This window comes from Danio rerio, chromosome 5 (genome assembly GCF_049306965.1).
Source record: "Danio rerio strain Tuebingen ecotype United States chromosome 5, GRCz12tu, whole genome shotgun sequence".
Classification (NCBI taxonomy): domain Eukaryota; kingdom Metazoa; phylum Chordata; class Actinopteri; order Cypriniformes; family Danionidae; genus Danio; species Danio rerio.
Window position 1 is genome coordinate 9,255,969 of NC_133180.1, and position 17,665 is coordinate 9,273,633.

At 37.0% G+C, this 17,665-nt stretch overlaps 1 protein-coding gene across 2 annotated transcripts in view; it reads right to left on the reverse strand.

The window, feature by feature from the left end:
- The window catches only part of rictora (RPTOR independent companion of MTOR, complex 2 a), a 79,104-nt gene that overhangs the window by 35,272 nt on the left and 26,167 nt on the right, over positions 1 to 17,665 (reverse strand). For both annotated transcript variants that reach the window (XM_009301197.5, XM_021476395.3), the window contains exons 14-22: positions 16,496 to 16,562; positions 16,327 to 16,407; positions 12,257 to 12,357; positions 10,852 to 11,020; positions 7,723 to 7,824; positions 5,621 to 5,667; positions 5,397 to 5,532; positions 3,706 to 3,905; positions 3,221 to 3,347 (exon numbers count right to left, since the gene is read on the reverse strand). In XM_009301197.5, coding sequence (XP_009299472.3) covers positions 3,221 to 3,347; positions 3,706 to 3,905; positions 5,397 to 5,532; positions 5,621 to 5,667; positions 7,723 to 7,824; positions 10,852 to 11,020; positions 12,257 to 12,357; positions 16,327 to 16,407; positions 16,496 to 16,562 — 1,030 coding nt within the window. The remainder of the gene's footprint in view (positions 1 to 3,220; positions 3,348 to 3,705; positions 3,906 to 5,396; positions 5,533 to 5,620; positions 5,668 to 7,722; positions 7,825 to 10,851; positions 11,021 to 12,256; positions 12,358 to 16,326; positions 16,408 to 16,495; positions 16,563 to 17,665) is intronic.

The window sequence follows — 17,665 nt, forward strand, 5'->3', positions numbered from 1 at the left end:
CAAATACAATCAATTTTAGGTTGAGTCATTCATCAAATCTACAGTGGCTTGCAAAAGTACTCATAGCCCTTGAACTTTTCCACATTTTCTCACATTATGAACACAAACATAAATCTATTTTATTGGAATGTTATGTTAAAGACCAACACAAAATGACATACAATTGTGACATCGAGAAAAAATTATACATGAGTTCTTTTTTTTACAAATAAAAAACTGAAAAGAGCAGTGTGCAAAAGTATTCAGCCCCTGTGAGTCAATACTTTGTGGAAGCTGCAATTACAGCTGCAAGTTTTTGGGATATGCTTCTACCAGCTTTGCATATCTGGAGGCTGAAATCTTTGCCCATTCTTCCTAGCAAAACAATTCAAGCGGAGTCAGATTAGATAAAGAGCGTTTGTGTACAGCAGTTTTCAGATCTTGCCACAGAGTCACGATGGGATTTAGGTCTGGACTTTGACTGGGTCATTCCAACACATTAATATGTTTGATATTAAATCACTCCATTGTGGCCTTGGCTTTATGTTTAGGGTTGTTTTCCTGTTGGAAGACTGCAAAACACTTGAGACTGAGGCATTTACCTTCCAAATGGACAATTTTATTGTAATTCAGACAATACTCTGATTAAGAGTTTACCATGTAAACAGTGGTTTTAGATTAATTTAATCTGATTAAGGTCATAATCGAACTAAAGAGAAATCGAATTAGGACAGGTGGAGTTTTCATATTGTAAACGCAATATGGAAGTGCAGTTCGAACATGTAAACACAGCAATCAAACTATTACCGTCGTGTAGGATTTTCATTTTTCATAGCATTTTGTGACAGGATAGTCTATACACACACGGCTATTTGACTATTCTCTGCACTTATCGAGTCAGTGAAGAACCACAGACATCTGCATTGCGCAATTCTGAAGTTTTTTTTCCAATACGGTGTGGGGTATCAAACTCCATTAAAATAACACTCTTCCAGCAGTTCATACTCCCATCCAATATCTCGTTTAACACGGGGGGCATGCATGAAATGTTCCTGAATGAAAGTGAAAGTGCCAAACTGCAGCTAAAGTCATTGAATTAAAATGATACACCCGAAAATACATGAAACTCCAGAGGAAATGTGGATAGCGTGATGTTAATCTATCTATGTCATGAAAGAAACATTCAAAAAGCAACTTTTGATGTAAACACCTTAATCATATTATTGTCTTACTCAGATTAAGGCAAATAATTTGATTACTGATGTCCATGTAAATGTAGTCATTAGCTATGTTTCCCTCCAAAAATGCGAATAAACTTTATGCGCAAAACTGGATTATCGCATAAAAGTTGTGCGAATGAAGCATCGTTTCCATCCAACGAGTCAAAGCGAGTCACTTCCTGATTAACTGGCGCCAAATATCAACAGTAAAAACTGCATTTGCTGCAGTAGGAGAAGCTGCATTAATCTTTTCTAAATGAATGCACCTCAGAAGACAATCCTGACAAGCAGTGAGCGCGCAGTGGCGTTTGAAGGTGTCAGACGCGGAGCACAGGCGCTCTTGATTCTGGAGGTCATTAATAATATAATAACATTAATATTGAAATGGTAAGGCGTTTTATAATGACCAAAACAACATTTCAGATGTTTTATAATGTGCTCAGCCTGACGTTTTATCCATTCACACACATTTTAAGCATCACATGATCTCTTTTAACAAAATCACATGACCTTTTTTAATGTGCATGCTGGAGTTTGTGCGGTAAAAGTGTTTCCATCGCAGTTTATGCGCATCTTTTTTTATAGAACAAAAAGTTTATCCTACCCAGTTAGGCGCATAAGTTTTTTATGCGTATTTTCAAAATTTATGCGCATCATGGCGTTTCCATCATCTGTTTTTTTTATGCGCATTTAAAAAAAGGTGGATGAAAACATAGCTATTGTGTTTTAAAAAAATAGTCTCTCTGTATTTGCAGATATTTTGAAATACAATTACTATTTCACTGGACAGCTAATAAGCTTATACAGTTTTCAGCTGTATATAACTTGGTCTGATTTCAAATGATCAATAATTAACTTTTATGTAATACAAAGTTTTAGCAATGGTATTACCTCATACTAAGCTTCCAGAGCAACAAGCTAAAATAAATAGTTTTTTTGTTGTTGATAATGAAAATGTTTATATGTTTCAAGAGTTCCCACTTAGCTGATGATTGATTATAAGCAAGTTTGGCATGCTCAGAGAGCCCTGAGCTCAAAAGGTCCTTGGGCCCTGGGCTACCTCCCGTTTGCAGGACAAGAGGGGAGCTTTGAGCTCAGGTAGATCTCACAACTCCACCCTTGATGAGAGCTGATGACTAAAATGATTGCTATGAAGAGATATGCTGAGGCCATCTTCCAGCCTCCACCGCGGTGACTGAAGCTCTGCACAAGACTTTTGGCCAGCGGAGAAATTAAAATGGTCGTGCCCAACTGAGTCTGGTTTCTCTCAAGGTTTTTTTTCTTCACTCCCATCAGGTAAAGTTTTTTTTCCCTCTCCGCTGTCGCCACTGGCTCGCATGGTTCAGGATTGGTAGAGCTACGCATCGATGAATTTGCTCTTCAGTGTTTGAACTCTCAGTAATGATTAAATCACACTGAACTGAGCTAAACTGAACTGAACTGAACTTAAACACTAAAAACTGAACTACACTGTTCCAGTTACTATGACCATTTATGTGAAGCTGCTTTGACACAATCTACATTGTAAAAGCGCTATACAAATAAAGCTGAATTGAATTGAATTGAATATGCTGCTGGATGAGAGTTTGACTGTAGGGCTTAATTTAGATTGATCAATTCACTTGTGCATGTATCTGAAATGTGGGAGGAAACTGAAGAACCCGGGGAAAACCCACAAGAGTTCGGGAAGAACATGCAAACTACGCACAGAAACGACAGCCGGCCTGTTAAAGGACTAGAACCGGTGATGTTCTTGCTGTGAGGCAACAATGCTGATTACTGGACCACCATGCCTCCCTAAGAAGGGAAAGGTGTAGGAGTAGGGGTGGAAGGGGGGACTCTTCAAATCGAAGATGACTGTAGTGAGAAACCCTGGCTCTTTTAGGAATGGCCTGATTGGTGGATCATACATGCTAATGCATAACCAGCCGTGTTCAATCATAATCACCTGATTCTCTCGAAATTAGTTTATAAATAAACTTCACTTAGTAAACAGAACAATGGTATCGGTGTGATCTTACATCAGTGGCCGCCGTGAGGATCTTGGACAGAATGACTCGAGCGAGTCCGTCTCTGCTGTAGTCCAGAGTGGAGACCGTGAGCTTCAGCAGATGATCCTGGTTCTTCATCGAGCACAAGTTCAACAGACTGAGCAAAACACATCAAGATCAAAAGATTAATAGCTTTAGGGGTCCCACGCTTTCATGAACATCAGATTCAAGGACCTTCGATGACCTTTAAAAGCTCCATTCATTTTAAATCAAGCGCCTTTGTAATTCATACCCGGGCATATGTAGCGCCATGAAAGTCCTTACTATTCTTAACATTTAACTTACACTTAATAGTTATGTTAAAATGTCAGATTAATTTTCCAAACTTGACCGTTTGAAAAAGTCATATTCAAAGAAATGTATTAAACTTTGTTGAATTCAATACTTGATATATTTTATTACTATTATTATTACTACTATACTGTACGCAATAATGAGTGTGTGTGTTCTCTCACCACTGAAATACACCACACTTCTCCAGCATCTTGACTCCGTGTGGCTGTGCAGAAAGAGTGCCCAGAAACAGGAAGTAGTGCTGATTGAGGGTGGTGAGGAGGCCATTGCTATGGAGACTGCGCTCTGGTTTGAGCCCAGAAGACGAAGTGAGCCACTGGACAATATCCTTCACCAGCTCCTCCAAATAGGACTGACCGTCCTACAAAAACACAAGACAGTCAATCAGTGCATTGACAAGGATCCTTTAATTTTGTTACGCCCCGTCTAGGGGTAAGGACGCAACATCAAAGGGAAGACTGCATACACAGTGCTGCTTAAGAAAATTTGTAAAGATTTTATTTTCACAATGATTTTCTCAAACAAAACTTGTCTTTAAGTGTATTAGTCATTAAATATAGTATATCCTCTATTAGGTGTATTAGTCATTAAATATAGTATATCCTCTATTAAGTGTATTAGTCATTAAATAAAGTATATCCTCTATTAAGTGTATTAGTCATTAAATATAGTATATCCTCTATTAGGTGTATTAGTCATTAAATATAGTATATCCTCTATTAAGTGTATTAGTCATTAAATATAGTATATCCTCTATTAGGTGTATTAGTCATTAAATATAGTATATCCTCTATTAAGTGTATTAGTCATTAAATAAAGTATATCCTCTATTAAGTGTATTAGTCATTAAATAAAGTATATCCTCTATTAAGTGTATTAGTCATTAAATATAGTATATCCTCTATTAAGTGTATTAGTCATTAAATATAGTATATCCTCTATTAAGTGTATTAGTCATTAAATATAGTATATCCTCTATTAGGTGTATTAGTCATTAAATATAGTATATCCTCTATTAAGTGTATTAGTCATTAAATAAAGTATATCCTCTATTAAGTGTATTAGTCATTAAATATAGTATATCCTCTATTAAGTGTATTAGTCATTAAATAAAGTATATCCTCTATTAAGTGTATTAGCCATTAAATATAGTATATCCTCTATTAAGTGTATTAGTCATTAAATATAGTATATCCTCTATTAAGTGTATTAGTCATTAAATATAGTATATCCTCTATTAAGTGTATTAGTCATTAAATATAGTATATCCTCTATTAAGTGTATTAGTCATTAAATATAGTATATCCTTTATTAAGTGTATTAGTCATTAAATATAGTATATCCTCTATTAAGTGTATTAGTCATTAAATATAGTATATCCTCTATTAAGTGTATTAGTCATTAAATATAGTATATCCTCTATTAAGTGTATTAGTCATTAAATATAATCTATCCTCTATTAAGTGTATTAGTCATTAAATATAGTATATCCTCTATTAAGTGTATTAGTCATTAAATATAGTATATCCTCTATTAAGTGTATTAGTCATTAAATATAGTATATCCTCTATTAAGTGTATTAGTCATTAAATATAATCTATCCTCTATTAAGTGTATTAGTCATTAAATATAGTATATCCTCTATTAAGTGTATTAGTCATTAAATATAGTATATCCTCTATTAAGTGTATTAGTCATTAAATATAGTATATCCTCTATTAAGTGTATTAGTCATTAAATATAGTATATCCTCTATTAAGTGTATTAGTCATTAAATATAGTATATCCTCTATTAAGTGTATTAGTCATTAAATATAGTATATCCTCTATTTGGTCTGTTCCCCTTTCTTACCTCTTCTGAATCCAGGAGGAACTGGTTGAACTGGCAGCCTGCGACTGTGAGCTGTCTGGCTTTGGCGTGATCCAACTCCAGAGCAGAGTACAGCTTACTGCTGGGCTTATAGAAATATAGCAACCTCCTCACAAACCTACAAATAAACAAACATTAGGGATGCAGCTTGTGGTCAGAGCTTAGCAAGACATTGCAGCTCATGTCTTATGTTAAGATGCTCTTACTTGTGCATCTGCTCATCCTTGATGTTTTTGAGGTTCACGTTTGGCCACTAGAAATGAACAACAACAGTGTATGGTGAAATATGAAAACAACTGCTTTCTATTTATTTATATATATATATATATATATATATATATATATATATATATATATATATATATATATATATATATATATATATATATATATATATATATATTAATTTTTCTTATTTTGGGTTAATAAGAAAGGGGTTGGGGCATGGGATTATCAATGGTCTAGGGTTGTCACGATACAGGAATTCTTTCCCAATCGATACTAAAATTTTAAAAACGTCCATTTCTCGCTAACATTTGAGCGCTGTTGAGTGCGTTCTTAAACAGAAATGACTGTGATTGGCTGTGATGGTCATCAGTTCACCGAACTCACCACTGTTTACTGAGTGTACCCACAGATACAGGGACACTGGAGCATTTTTAAGCCACGATTCATCAGCGGATCGCTCGTATGTCAGCTTATAGACAAACCAGCTGATCGACGTTGAAATGCTCCAGTGTAGAGATCTGCAGGGGACGGAATTTTTAGTTCTGCTCCCGCCAGGTTTTGTTCTGCACCCGACCGCTCCTGCTGTATATTCAGCCTTTATTCTCCCACTGCCCGACCTGCCCCATTTTCTACCCAACCAAACCGTCCCAACTAAATTTAGATCTTGTTTCCAAAATCTCATGTTTAAATTGGGTACTACCAGAGAGAGATAACAGATAAAAGTGTAGGTTGTGCAAGGATTGAAGGCTAAATGTCAGTTTTGTTTGCCTCTTGTGCCGTGTGACGTGCGGTGAGGTTGGTGGCTTGTGAGGCACTGACTTTTAAAGTGCGATTTACAAATACATCCACTCAGTATATTTGCCAACTACCGATTGAGATTCTTTCTACACACATAACAGATACATACAGGGCCAAGGAAGAATGTAAAATCTATAGCGATTATATTTGCCTTTCAAAAAACATCCAGCTTGACGCTACAGAGTCCACAGTCGACACACAGCACCACGGCAGATGCACTCGCTCACACACACACACACACACACAGTTCAGCCAAGTGTCTGTATTCTATAGTCTTTGGTACAGCACACCGCGGCGGATGAACTTGCTATCTCTCGCTCGCGGCGCTATATTGTTGGACCGCCCGCTCCCATTCAAATTACATCAGAGTGACTGACCGCTACCGTGTTTTTTTCGGAAATTTATTCTGGTCGGGTCCCCGACTCCTCAGGGAATGCAGACCTCTACTTAAGTGTCCCTGTATCTGTAGTTACACTGGGTAAACAGCGGTGAGTTCGGTGAATTGATGACCTTCACAGCCAATCACAGTCATTTCTGTTGAGTATGTGAACACAATGTTAAATCAGCGCTGTTTAAGTGCTCAAATGTTAGCGGGAAATTGAAGTTTTAAAAATTTCTGTATTGATTGGTAGCGAATTGCAGTATCTTGACTGCTTTACTTTTCTGTATATATTACTTTTTCTGTCATACAAAAGACCAGTAAAAAGATTGAAAATAACAACTGCTTTATAATTTAATATATTTATATTTCTGTGATGCGAAAAGCTGAATTTTCAGCATCATTCGCTTTAAATTCAAATGAGATTGAGCTCTATTTAAAAGAGGGCGGAGCTACAGATGTCTGTGTCAGCATAGTGGCAGATTCAAAAACAAGACTAACATCTTATGCTAATGAGGGAAAAATGGTCACTAATGGGTGGGGCTTTCTCCCCATGATGACATGTACAAATGGAGAATGTCAGTCAAAGTGTTTCTGCATAGTATTTTTATCAAGTGTGATTATAAACAAATTAAATTAATACATTTTTACTAATAGAAGCTTTTTATATACACAGAGATTTGCCACACAACTACGTTTAATCCCTTTAAAAAAGTGATTTTTGCACAATAGTTCCACTTTAACGCGACTGTATTGACATTCTACACATACTTTCTGAAATAAGCAGAATAATATGTATACTGTACACAAGAAGGGAATTTTCTGAATGCATGGAGTACTGCTTACATGCATTTTTTCTAAACATAAAATTACATTTGTTTATAACTAAATGTGGGTTTTTACCTTCAGTATAGTGATGATCAAAATCCAGTTCCAGTCCAGGTTTTGCTTGTGATTGAGGATCTGACTGTCCCTCAGGTTCATCATCAGCGCCTCTTCAGTGTCCTACACCACACACACAAACAACAAACTCTCCTGTTTACGCATCTTATTATATCAATATAAACTGTAACATGTTAAATTTTACTACTATTACTTTCTGATTTATTTATTTATTTTCTTGCATTGTGTTTTGTTTGGTATGTGGACATGTAATACTGCTTCCGACCACCAGGGGCACTAGGTTGATTTGCACCTGTATAAAAAGTCACTTACCATAGAGTAAGAAGGAGTGTTTGGTAAAGTGGCCACCACATGGATCACTTTCGCTACCGGCCTTCACATTTAGTCCAATGGTTGAGCACTTTCGAAGTTATCGCTCAATTGTGAGTATATGTGTATTTTATTTAATGTTTTGTGTGTAAGCAGTTATTTATGTCATTTTTGTTTGCTTGTTTTAGAAGGACTGTTTATATGTTGCTGTCGCATAGGTTGGCTTGCTGTTTCTCACTGGAGGAGCTACGTTAACCAACATCTCGGGGAGCAACAATCTCACTTAAAAAGGGCAACTTGCTGTCCTACAAACAACCACCTCTCTTCTAAGGAGTCACAGGACATCAAAAGGACTTTCTGCATCGCTCTCAAGTGCTCTAAATAAGTGGTCGCTGACTTTTTCTTTTTTCAAAGACTATTTTGCTTCTAACTTTAAAATGCCTATTTTTTTTGTTGTGATTGATGTTTTGTTGTTTATTTGATGAGAACCTTAAGGCTCCTACACACCGGGACGCTTTTGTTAGCGTTTATCGTCAGCGTTTTACGAGTCGTTTTTTAGTATTCAAACCAAAGCGATTTTCACTGGCGTCAAGCTGAAAAGTATGCAAATTCACTCTTTTGACATTAGATGGCGCTACACAACTTTAAGCTTCTGACACCCACTTATAACACAGAAGAAAAGGAGGAGAGGAAGTTCATACGGTTTTTGTTAAAGTTACTGGTGACTCGAACAAGCATGGATAGTTCAAGCAGCAGCTTCAGCTCTAGCGATGTAGAAATGATTGTTCACCAGTACAATAAGCAGCTCCATGTTCATAAATTTGACATATAGCTGCCCCTTGCACGGCAGACAGCATCTGGCGATTATATGAAGGATTGAACAGAAGCTTTCGTGCTAGATGTGGCAAACAGTTACCTGAAAAGACTTTTCATAGCGGACCTGACGCCAACGGAGTCTTTTATGGACTCTTGGAAAAGTGTAGATGATGGATTAACATTCAGCACATGATCACTAGTAAGATGTCATTATTTGTTATTTATTCTGCGTGAATGTCTCCCGAATCTGCGCATGTGGTGAACATTTTGCAGTAAAAACTGGTCGCACACAACAATTTTATACACTCGCATAAATGCTCCCAAACATATTTTGAGGTCGCATGGATCAAATTTCAGGCGTATATGCGACCAAAATGGTTGCAATTTCGAGCCCTGTGTTTACTGTAACTTCAGCAGCTTCGTGCACATGAGCAAAAGTGCCGATCTGATTGGTGGAGAAGATTTTGACGCGGCGCGTCAAAACAAAAAAACGAGCATGAGGCGTTTTTTCAAAATGACACTTTTTCCGCCTGCCGTTTTGCACGTTGGTGTGCACGATCACATTGACGCCCGTTATTTAGTCACGAGGCGTTAAACGTTGACGGAAAACGCAAGCAAAAAAACATCTAAGTGTGCACGGGCCTTTACACGTGGCTAAAATAAAAAGTGTACACTTGATTTAATTTGTTTTAAGAGAGTGCTTATTCAGTACAGCCAAAATTCTGTAGAACCCCCTTAGATGTGATACAAAAATCGAGGAGAGGAGGTGTTGCAAAACATGAAAATTTCAGAAATTCCAAGTGAAATTTTGGAACAGAGTTTTGAACTGGTTCACAGATAATTAAAGACATTAGCTGCGTCCCAAATGGCACACTATACACTATGCACTCATGCACTATGTACTTATGCACTTACACACTCAACAGAAAAGTATGTGTATGTAGTGTTGTCCCAAATGGCACACTAATGTTTTTTTACTAAGCAGAAATTCAAACCGTTTCCCTGATGACGTTTGACGGTTGCCAAATCATTGAAATAAATGACCAAACTATCAAATAAAACCTGCCGTGAGTATTGCCGCATTCACCATCGGGAGGCGCTATAATCACTCTCGTAGGAGAATTTTGCTTTCACCATCCAAAATAAATAAAAGTTATTCAACATGTGCGTCCGATAGCTCTGCCCCTTCCGCTACGTAAGCAAACCTGCGTTCGTTGAGTGCGTGAAGTGTCCATCATTCCACACTTCATTTTAGCGGCTGAATGAGTGCATCATCCGGGTAATTAAAGTGCACTTATTATTTTTAGTGTTTTCAGTGTGAACGCACTACTTACACTATTTATACTACAAAATGGCATAGAATAGTGCATAAGTATGCGATTTGGGACGCAGCTATTGTCTCATTCAGTTTAAAGTGCTTCATAGGCTTCATTAATCAAAGTGTAAATAGTATAAAATATTTCCAGAAGTGGCCCTAGTGTGTGACAAATGTCAGTTTTTAGATTCCAACTCGTCTCATTCCTGTGTTATGTGTCCCAAATTACGAAGCAAAATTCCAATCAATGAAATCCATAGTAGGAAAAACAAATACGATGGACGCCAATGGCTACAGGTTTCCAACATTCTTCAAAATATCTTTTTTTAGAATAGAAAAAAAATAGTAAGAGTGATTTTAGATGAACTATCCAGTTAATTTTCCTAAAAATAGATATTATTTTATTTTAAGAAGCCTCTTATTTCTCAATTCTTTTTTTCTTAGACCATTGGTCACCAAACTTGTTCCTGGAGGGCTGGTGTTCTGCAGATTTTAGCTCCAACCCTAATCAAACACACATTAACAAGCTAATTAAGGACTTACTAGGTATACTTGAAACACCCAGGAAGGTGTGTTGAGGCAAGTTGGAGCTAAACCCTGCGGGGACACCGGCCCTCCAGGACCGAGATTGGTGACCCCTGCTTCAGAGCCTTTTAATCTGAGATTTCCTCCAAGGGCAGCATTGATACCTTCATAATATAGATGTCCTTGTGTGGCCGATGATGCTGCTGGTCCCTCCTGTGAGAGGAGCTGGACGTCCTGTGCAGGATGTGATGCAGGTAAAGACTGTAAGGTTTGGGGCCCCGGCGCTTCTTTTCATGGAAACGCTTCAGGTGGTTCACGGCTGCACTGGCACGCCTGCAAAACACACCATTAAAATGTACAAATTGCACCGTAAGACACTGGAGAGTGGATGAGTGTGTGTGAGTACAGGTATATGTGGTTTACAGGGACATAAAGTTGTATAATGACATTGATATGACTTAATTGTACTCTGTTGTGGTGGTTTAAAGGGTCACACCTCGTGTAACGTTACCTCTAATTCCAAACGCTTAAAATTAATATTTAACAAAGGCTGTTTCTCAATTCCAAGAACGCAGAGAACGGACTTGCGTTCTTGTGGAGTGCGGTCTTGCCAGGTGTCCTCAGAAGAACGAACTCAGCAGACCGCGAGGGCAGAGAATGCGTCCTTTGAGAATTGAGATGCTGCGTTCTTCCTGATGGTCACATGACCTTCACGTGTTTTAAATGGTAAATTATTTAAACATTACAGCCTTCATACAACAATTTATTGTTTTTCCCCTTTTCAAAATATATACTTTGCATAAAAACATTATAAATCTATGTTGTACAATATGAATAAAAAAGATTTTAATACGAATTTCAGCAAACAAACACCCTTAATGTGTTTATTCCTTTATTAAGATGTTCATGGTAATGTTTACTTTCACCGTTTCATTTAGGGAAACTCCTGAGGTAAATAAGTTAAATCCCTAAACTTTAATAATAAATCTAAATAAAATGCAGCGCTTCCCACCTCCAGTCGCAATGACTTCTGGGACTTCCAGAGCGAGTTCGGTGCTCAAGTCTGCATCGGTGCGTCCTCGATATCAAGATCACATCCGGGAAGTTTCACGCGTCCTCCGTACTTGCGGTCTTGAGTATTGGAACTGAACTTGGGCAGCTGATGATGACGTTGCACGAGAACACGAGGACGCAAGACCGCTGAAGAACGCATATTGAGAAACAGCCAAAGTCTTTTGATATTCATTGTCACAGATAGTCCTGTTGTGCTGGTGAGTTTAGTTCCAACCCTAATTAGACACACCTGGGCTAGCTAATCAAGCTCTTACTAGGCTTTCTAGAAACATCCCTGCAGGTGTGTTGAAGCAAGTTGGAGCTAAAATCTCCAGGACACCGGCCCCCCAGGATCGAGTTTGGGCACCCCTGGTTTAAGGGTAAGGGTGAGGTAGAGCCATATCATAAGTGGTTTTACAGAATTAAATTCATTACACCTATGCAGTGTCCCTATATATATGTGTGTGTGTGTGTGTGTGTGTGTGTGTGTGTGTGGGGGTGTGCAGTCGCACTCACAGCCGTTTCTCCTGAGAGATGTCAAAGGAAGCAGCCATGTTGATCAGTGTTGGCAAACAGTGCAGATGATGACTGTGAGAGTGAGGAAGAATCGTATTGGCCTAGAAGACAGACCAATCAAGATGGAGACACAGATCAACATGATAAAACGTCAAGTACGTTCTACAGCAGAATCAATCAGAAAGAGCTTTATTGTATTGTACTGTTTGATAAAATACGCAAGATATTTGTTTTCGTGACCGAAGCGTCCACAGTGCAACAGATTTAATGACAGGACAAAAACACTTGATAAAAAAAGAAATAAAAAAATAACAAGCACATAGAAAATTACAATATACAAGTGCACGTACAGGTATATTACTTTATACAATATTGTATATACACCTATATTATGTATAAATTAAAATGTAAACTAAGTATGTTGTTAAATAAACAAGTGTATATGTGTGCATAAATACTGTTGTGTGTGCCACAATTATTATATAATGTGTGTAGGCTCAATTGGATCAAATGGCGAAGAAAAAAATGACTGTCCATTAAAAGAAAACCTGTATATTTACTAATTGAAACCAAATGACAGACAAAATTTGAAAAAGGATAGCAACCTTTTCAAAGAAACAAAAATGTTTTACCATTTTTTATAGCAAGGTTGTGTTCATTTATAATAAAAAGGGAGAATTTAGAATCATTAAAGATCTCTAAAGATTTCCACATTTAGTTCAAGCTTTATATACTTGTTTAAGAACAAACGGTCTCTCTTTCATTGCAATAGTGTTTAATATTTTAACAGTAATGTAATCATAATTTGCATACAACTTTTCTTTTTTTTTTAGTTTATGTAAACTATTGTTATTTAACTTTTTAAAATATTTTATTTAAGTTAAGTTAAATGAAACGGACTGATGGAGATATACACTCACCGGCCACTTTATTAGGTACACCTTACTAGTATCAGATCGGAGCTCATTTTGCCTTCATAACTGCCTTAATTCTTCATGGCATTGATTCAACAAGGTGCTGAAAATGCTCATAGATTTTGGTCCATATTAACATGATAGCATCATGTAGTTGCTGCAGATTTGAACTGAACTGGCCTGAACCGTTGATATAAGGCAGCAAGATTCAAGCTTTCATGTTGTTGAAACCAAACTCTGACCCTAACATCCGAATGTCACAGCAGAAATCAAGACTCATCAGACCAGGCAAATTTTTCTAAAGTTCTTTCTTTTTTTTCTAAAATTGTCCAATTTTGGTGAGTCTGTGTGAATTGTATCTTACTTTCCTGTTTTTAGCTAACAGGAGTGGCACCCGGTGTGGTCTTCTGCTGCCTTAGCCCATCTGCCTCAAGGTTAAACATGTTGTGTGTTCAGAGATGCTCTTCTGCAGACCTTGGTTGTAACGAGTGGTTATTTGAGTTACTGTTGCCTTTCTATCAGCTGGAACCAGTCTGGCCATTCTCCTCTGACCTCCTGCATCAGCAAGACATTTGCATCCACAGAACTGCCGCTCACTGGATATTTTCTTTTTTCATACCATTCTCTGTAAACCCTAGAGATGGTTGTGCGTGAAAATCCCAGTAGATCAGCAGTTTCTGAAATACTCAGACCAGCCTGTCTGGCAGCAACAACCATGCCACATTCAGTAACTCAAATCACCTTTCTTCCTCATTCTGATGCTCGGTTAAACTGCAGCAGACCGTCATGACCATGTTTACATGCGTAAATGCATTGAGTTGCTGCCATGTGATTGGCGTATTAGAAATTTGCTCTAACAAGCAGTTGGACAGGTGTACCAAATAAAGTGGCCGGTAAGTGGGGGTCAACATTTGTGATATATTTGGTACCAAAGAAACAAAAGGCCAAAATAGAAAATTCCACATCAGTATTTTTTTTATAGTGTAAGAGTTGAAATATTGCAAATATTTTGATATCTTTGACAATTCAAAACATGAACTGAAAACAGAGACTGGTGACTTCACAACCCAGCAAGGGGGAATGCGGGAAAAACCAGTTCCTGCTGCATTTGCATCTGAGTCTGCTGAAACTCAGCTTCATCACCCCATCTCACACATATGGTCATTTCAATGTTTGAATGTTCTAGATTAACCAAACTGACTTTAACTATCATGTTTGATATCATTTGAAATGTCTCAGTGCGATTGGTACAATGGTCTCATTCTCTCAGAAATAAACATAATCAACACAATAAATGTATAACTTCAGGCATCTTTTGAACCACTGTGAAGGGTGTGACTTTGTCACTAAGTGTGAATGCCTTTTGTTATTCACACCCCCTTCCTTGAGGGAATTCTTGGATTATTTAAGGCAGTGGTTCTCAAACTTTTTTCATCAAGTACCACCTCAGAAAAAAAATTATCTCTCCAAGTACCACCAAAAATGAGCAGTATTGAAATACAGTAGCGTAGTAGGCCCAGTTAAGCAGCTATAACTCTGCACAGTTAAAACAACGTGGCAGATTACCTCAGAAATATAGGCTATATTTATAAATGGCATATTATATGCATAATTTTTGAGAAATTTTTAAATGTGTGTAGCATGAACATGACATATTTCATTCCTCCGCGTACCACTAGAAGGAAGCCTGCGTACCACTAGTGGTACACGTACCACAGTTTGAGAACCACTGATTTAAGGTAAGGTCTGAGAAAGTCTCGGCGCGATTCTGCCTAACCAGATCAGCCCATAACATGGGGCCTTATGTATATTTCAAAGTCAGGATATGCATCTTTTCATCTTGGATTTATCTTTGATAATTTGATGTTTTGTATTGATCGTTTATGAATTGACTGATTGAATTTGGTATAATACATTTACCTGACTAATAAATTATGTTTTGAATTATTCAAACCTCGTGTTATTATCACTGATAAATGTTGTTGTCCATAGCACTACAAGCCACTGTACAGGTTAGTAATGGACTAAAACATGTTAGACGGAGCAGCGTGGCACGCTATACAATGTTGTTAGAGATCCGACTAACAAATTGGCATTATTTCAAGTATACTTGGACTGTAAAAGGCCAACTATTTAGAACAACAAAATATTGTTGAAACTACTTTAAATGTGGATATTTAGGCCTTCATCTACAAACTTATAATCCTGTGCGATTATTATTAAAATACTTTGTCTTGATTAAGTAGATAACAGATCTATGGGGACCACATAAAAATCTCCTAAATTGAGTAAGTAGGGTTCTGCCTTTTTAGGAGAGTGGTTAATCGCCTCTGTTTAATGACCAAGACTGACAAGCTTGTATTAAGAGATTGTATACCCGGCCGGTGCAAGACTCGGGATGCTATAGGAATCTGAGTAAATGAGAATAAGGTATAATAACAAACCAAAAGAATATTCAATCATAATCTAAAATAATGTGAAAGGAAACAAAATAATCTTCTCAATGTTTTATAATTGGAGTCAGATAAAACGAGGATAAATATATTAATATTCTAAACCACCTCATACTAAAATTGGAGTCAGATATGAGCTAAGTTTAATATAAATCAACATTGTGCACTGGAATGACCGAACATACAGTGAACCTTCATCCACCAGTGGATACCGTAATTGGACCAACTGGCTGGACCCTACAATAGCAAAGTTGTGTTCATTTACAATCAAAAGGGAATATTTAGAATAAATAAAGATTGCAAAATGTATGCTGGTTTACATTATTGTTGCTTATGATAAAAAAGTTTATTGATATTGTATTAAGCAGCCAATGTTTAGTAGTATATATATATATATATATATATATATATATATATATATATATATATATATATATATATATATATATATATATATATATATATATATATATATATATGTTTAGAGTTAAACTAAATGTAAAATGAGAAATATTTCTGGCAAACTAGCTTAAATTAGATATTTTTTATACTTATTTATTATTAACAATTTATATTTAATTGAAAAATTGTATAAATATTACAACAGAATAATAAAATAGGTTTAGTTTTGTTGTTTTAATTTGAGAAAACTTATAAAAATAAGTCTCGTAAAAAAATATAGTGTCATAATGTAATGCTGTACCATGTGCAAGAGTTCTCCAAGCAGTATGGTGGCTCTTACAGATATCTGTCCATCACTGCTGGTCACGACCTCCACCAGACCCTGAACAAAAACAAACCAATAAAACATCAGCAATAAAAACCCTCACAAATCCACTTAAAGCAAAAACACGTCTAGAGTGAGTATACACCTCTAGAAGTCCACTGTTGATAAAAGCAGACAGCAGCAGAGCCAGATAATTGTCCATGAGGTCTGGTCTGGTGAAAAAAGAAAAAGAAAGAGCATTTCACTAAAAATATCCCAGAATATACATTTCAAATAACCCTCAAAGAGTGTGATTGTTCAATTCAATTCAATTTAAAGGGTCACGAAACACCAAAAAACATTTTTTGAGCTGTTGATAGTCGTATATGTGTCCCACACTGCTATAAACACCATTAGGACACATATATCACACTAAAAAGTGTAAATTGGTTGTTTTTGCGTTATTTCGAGCAAATTCGTACTTCTGGTTTGAAACTAATTTTTGAAGCTGCGTCACGGCCATGAGATCTTAGCGTGTATTCCAGAGTGTAGACTGGACTTCTGTACCTGGGAGTGCCTTATGACGTCTCTGAGTGTGCTGCATTAATGCATGGGTAAGGCTTGGTTCAAACCAATCAGCGCGCTCTGTTGTGCAACTTCATAATATTCATTAATGTTACAGTGTTTAGACGGCAGAGAGACGCCACGTTGTGTTGGCAAAACAAGTGTGCAGTGTTGCTTTTATAATTTCCTGCAGTGAAAGTTTTGTTTTCATTTTTCCTTTATGAGAGCGCAGCTGGACTCACGTGTGGATTACAGTGCATGCAACGCTCCACAACAATACAAGTCTAAGGAACATTGTTTACCCGAGAGCTTTTCTCATCTGGAAATGATGAGATCCGGATTTGCTGCTCGTCTCCTCTTAACAAAGTCGCGGCTCTAGTTGGTGTTGATTGTCCTGTCTCTACAGATTTGGTGAGTGAGCGACCAGTGGCCTTTGTTTATTCAGATGGCAAAGTTAGTTTGTATCGATCTAACTATTACACAGAGTGTAAACATGTTAGCACCACAATCAAACTTACCATCGTGTAAGAATTTTGTCACCACATTTTGTGACCGGAATAACACACACGGCTTTCTGACGCTACCTGCCGAGTGCATCTAAGTTTCCGGGAAACGCAGAGGTTTTTTTTCTCTCATTCGCCTTGCGGTAACGAACATTGCATGAAAAATACATGCTTAGAGCAGTTCCTCGAATCAAATATCTCGTTTGTCACGAAGGATGTGAATGAAATTCCTGAATGAAAGAGCCAAACTGCAGTTAAAGAACACCATT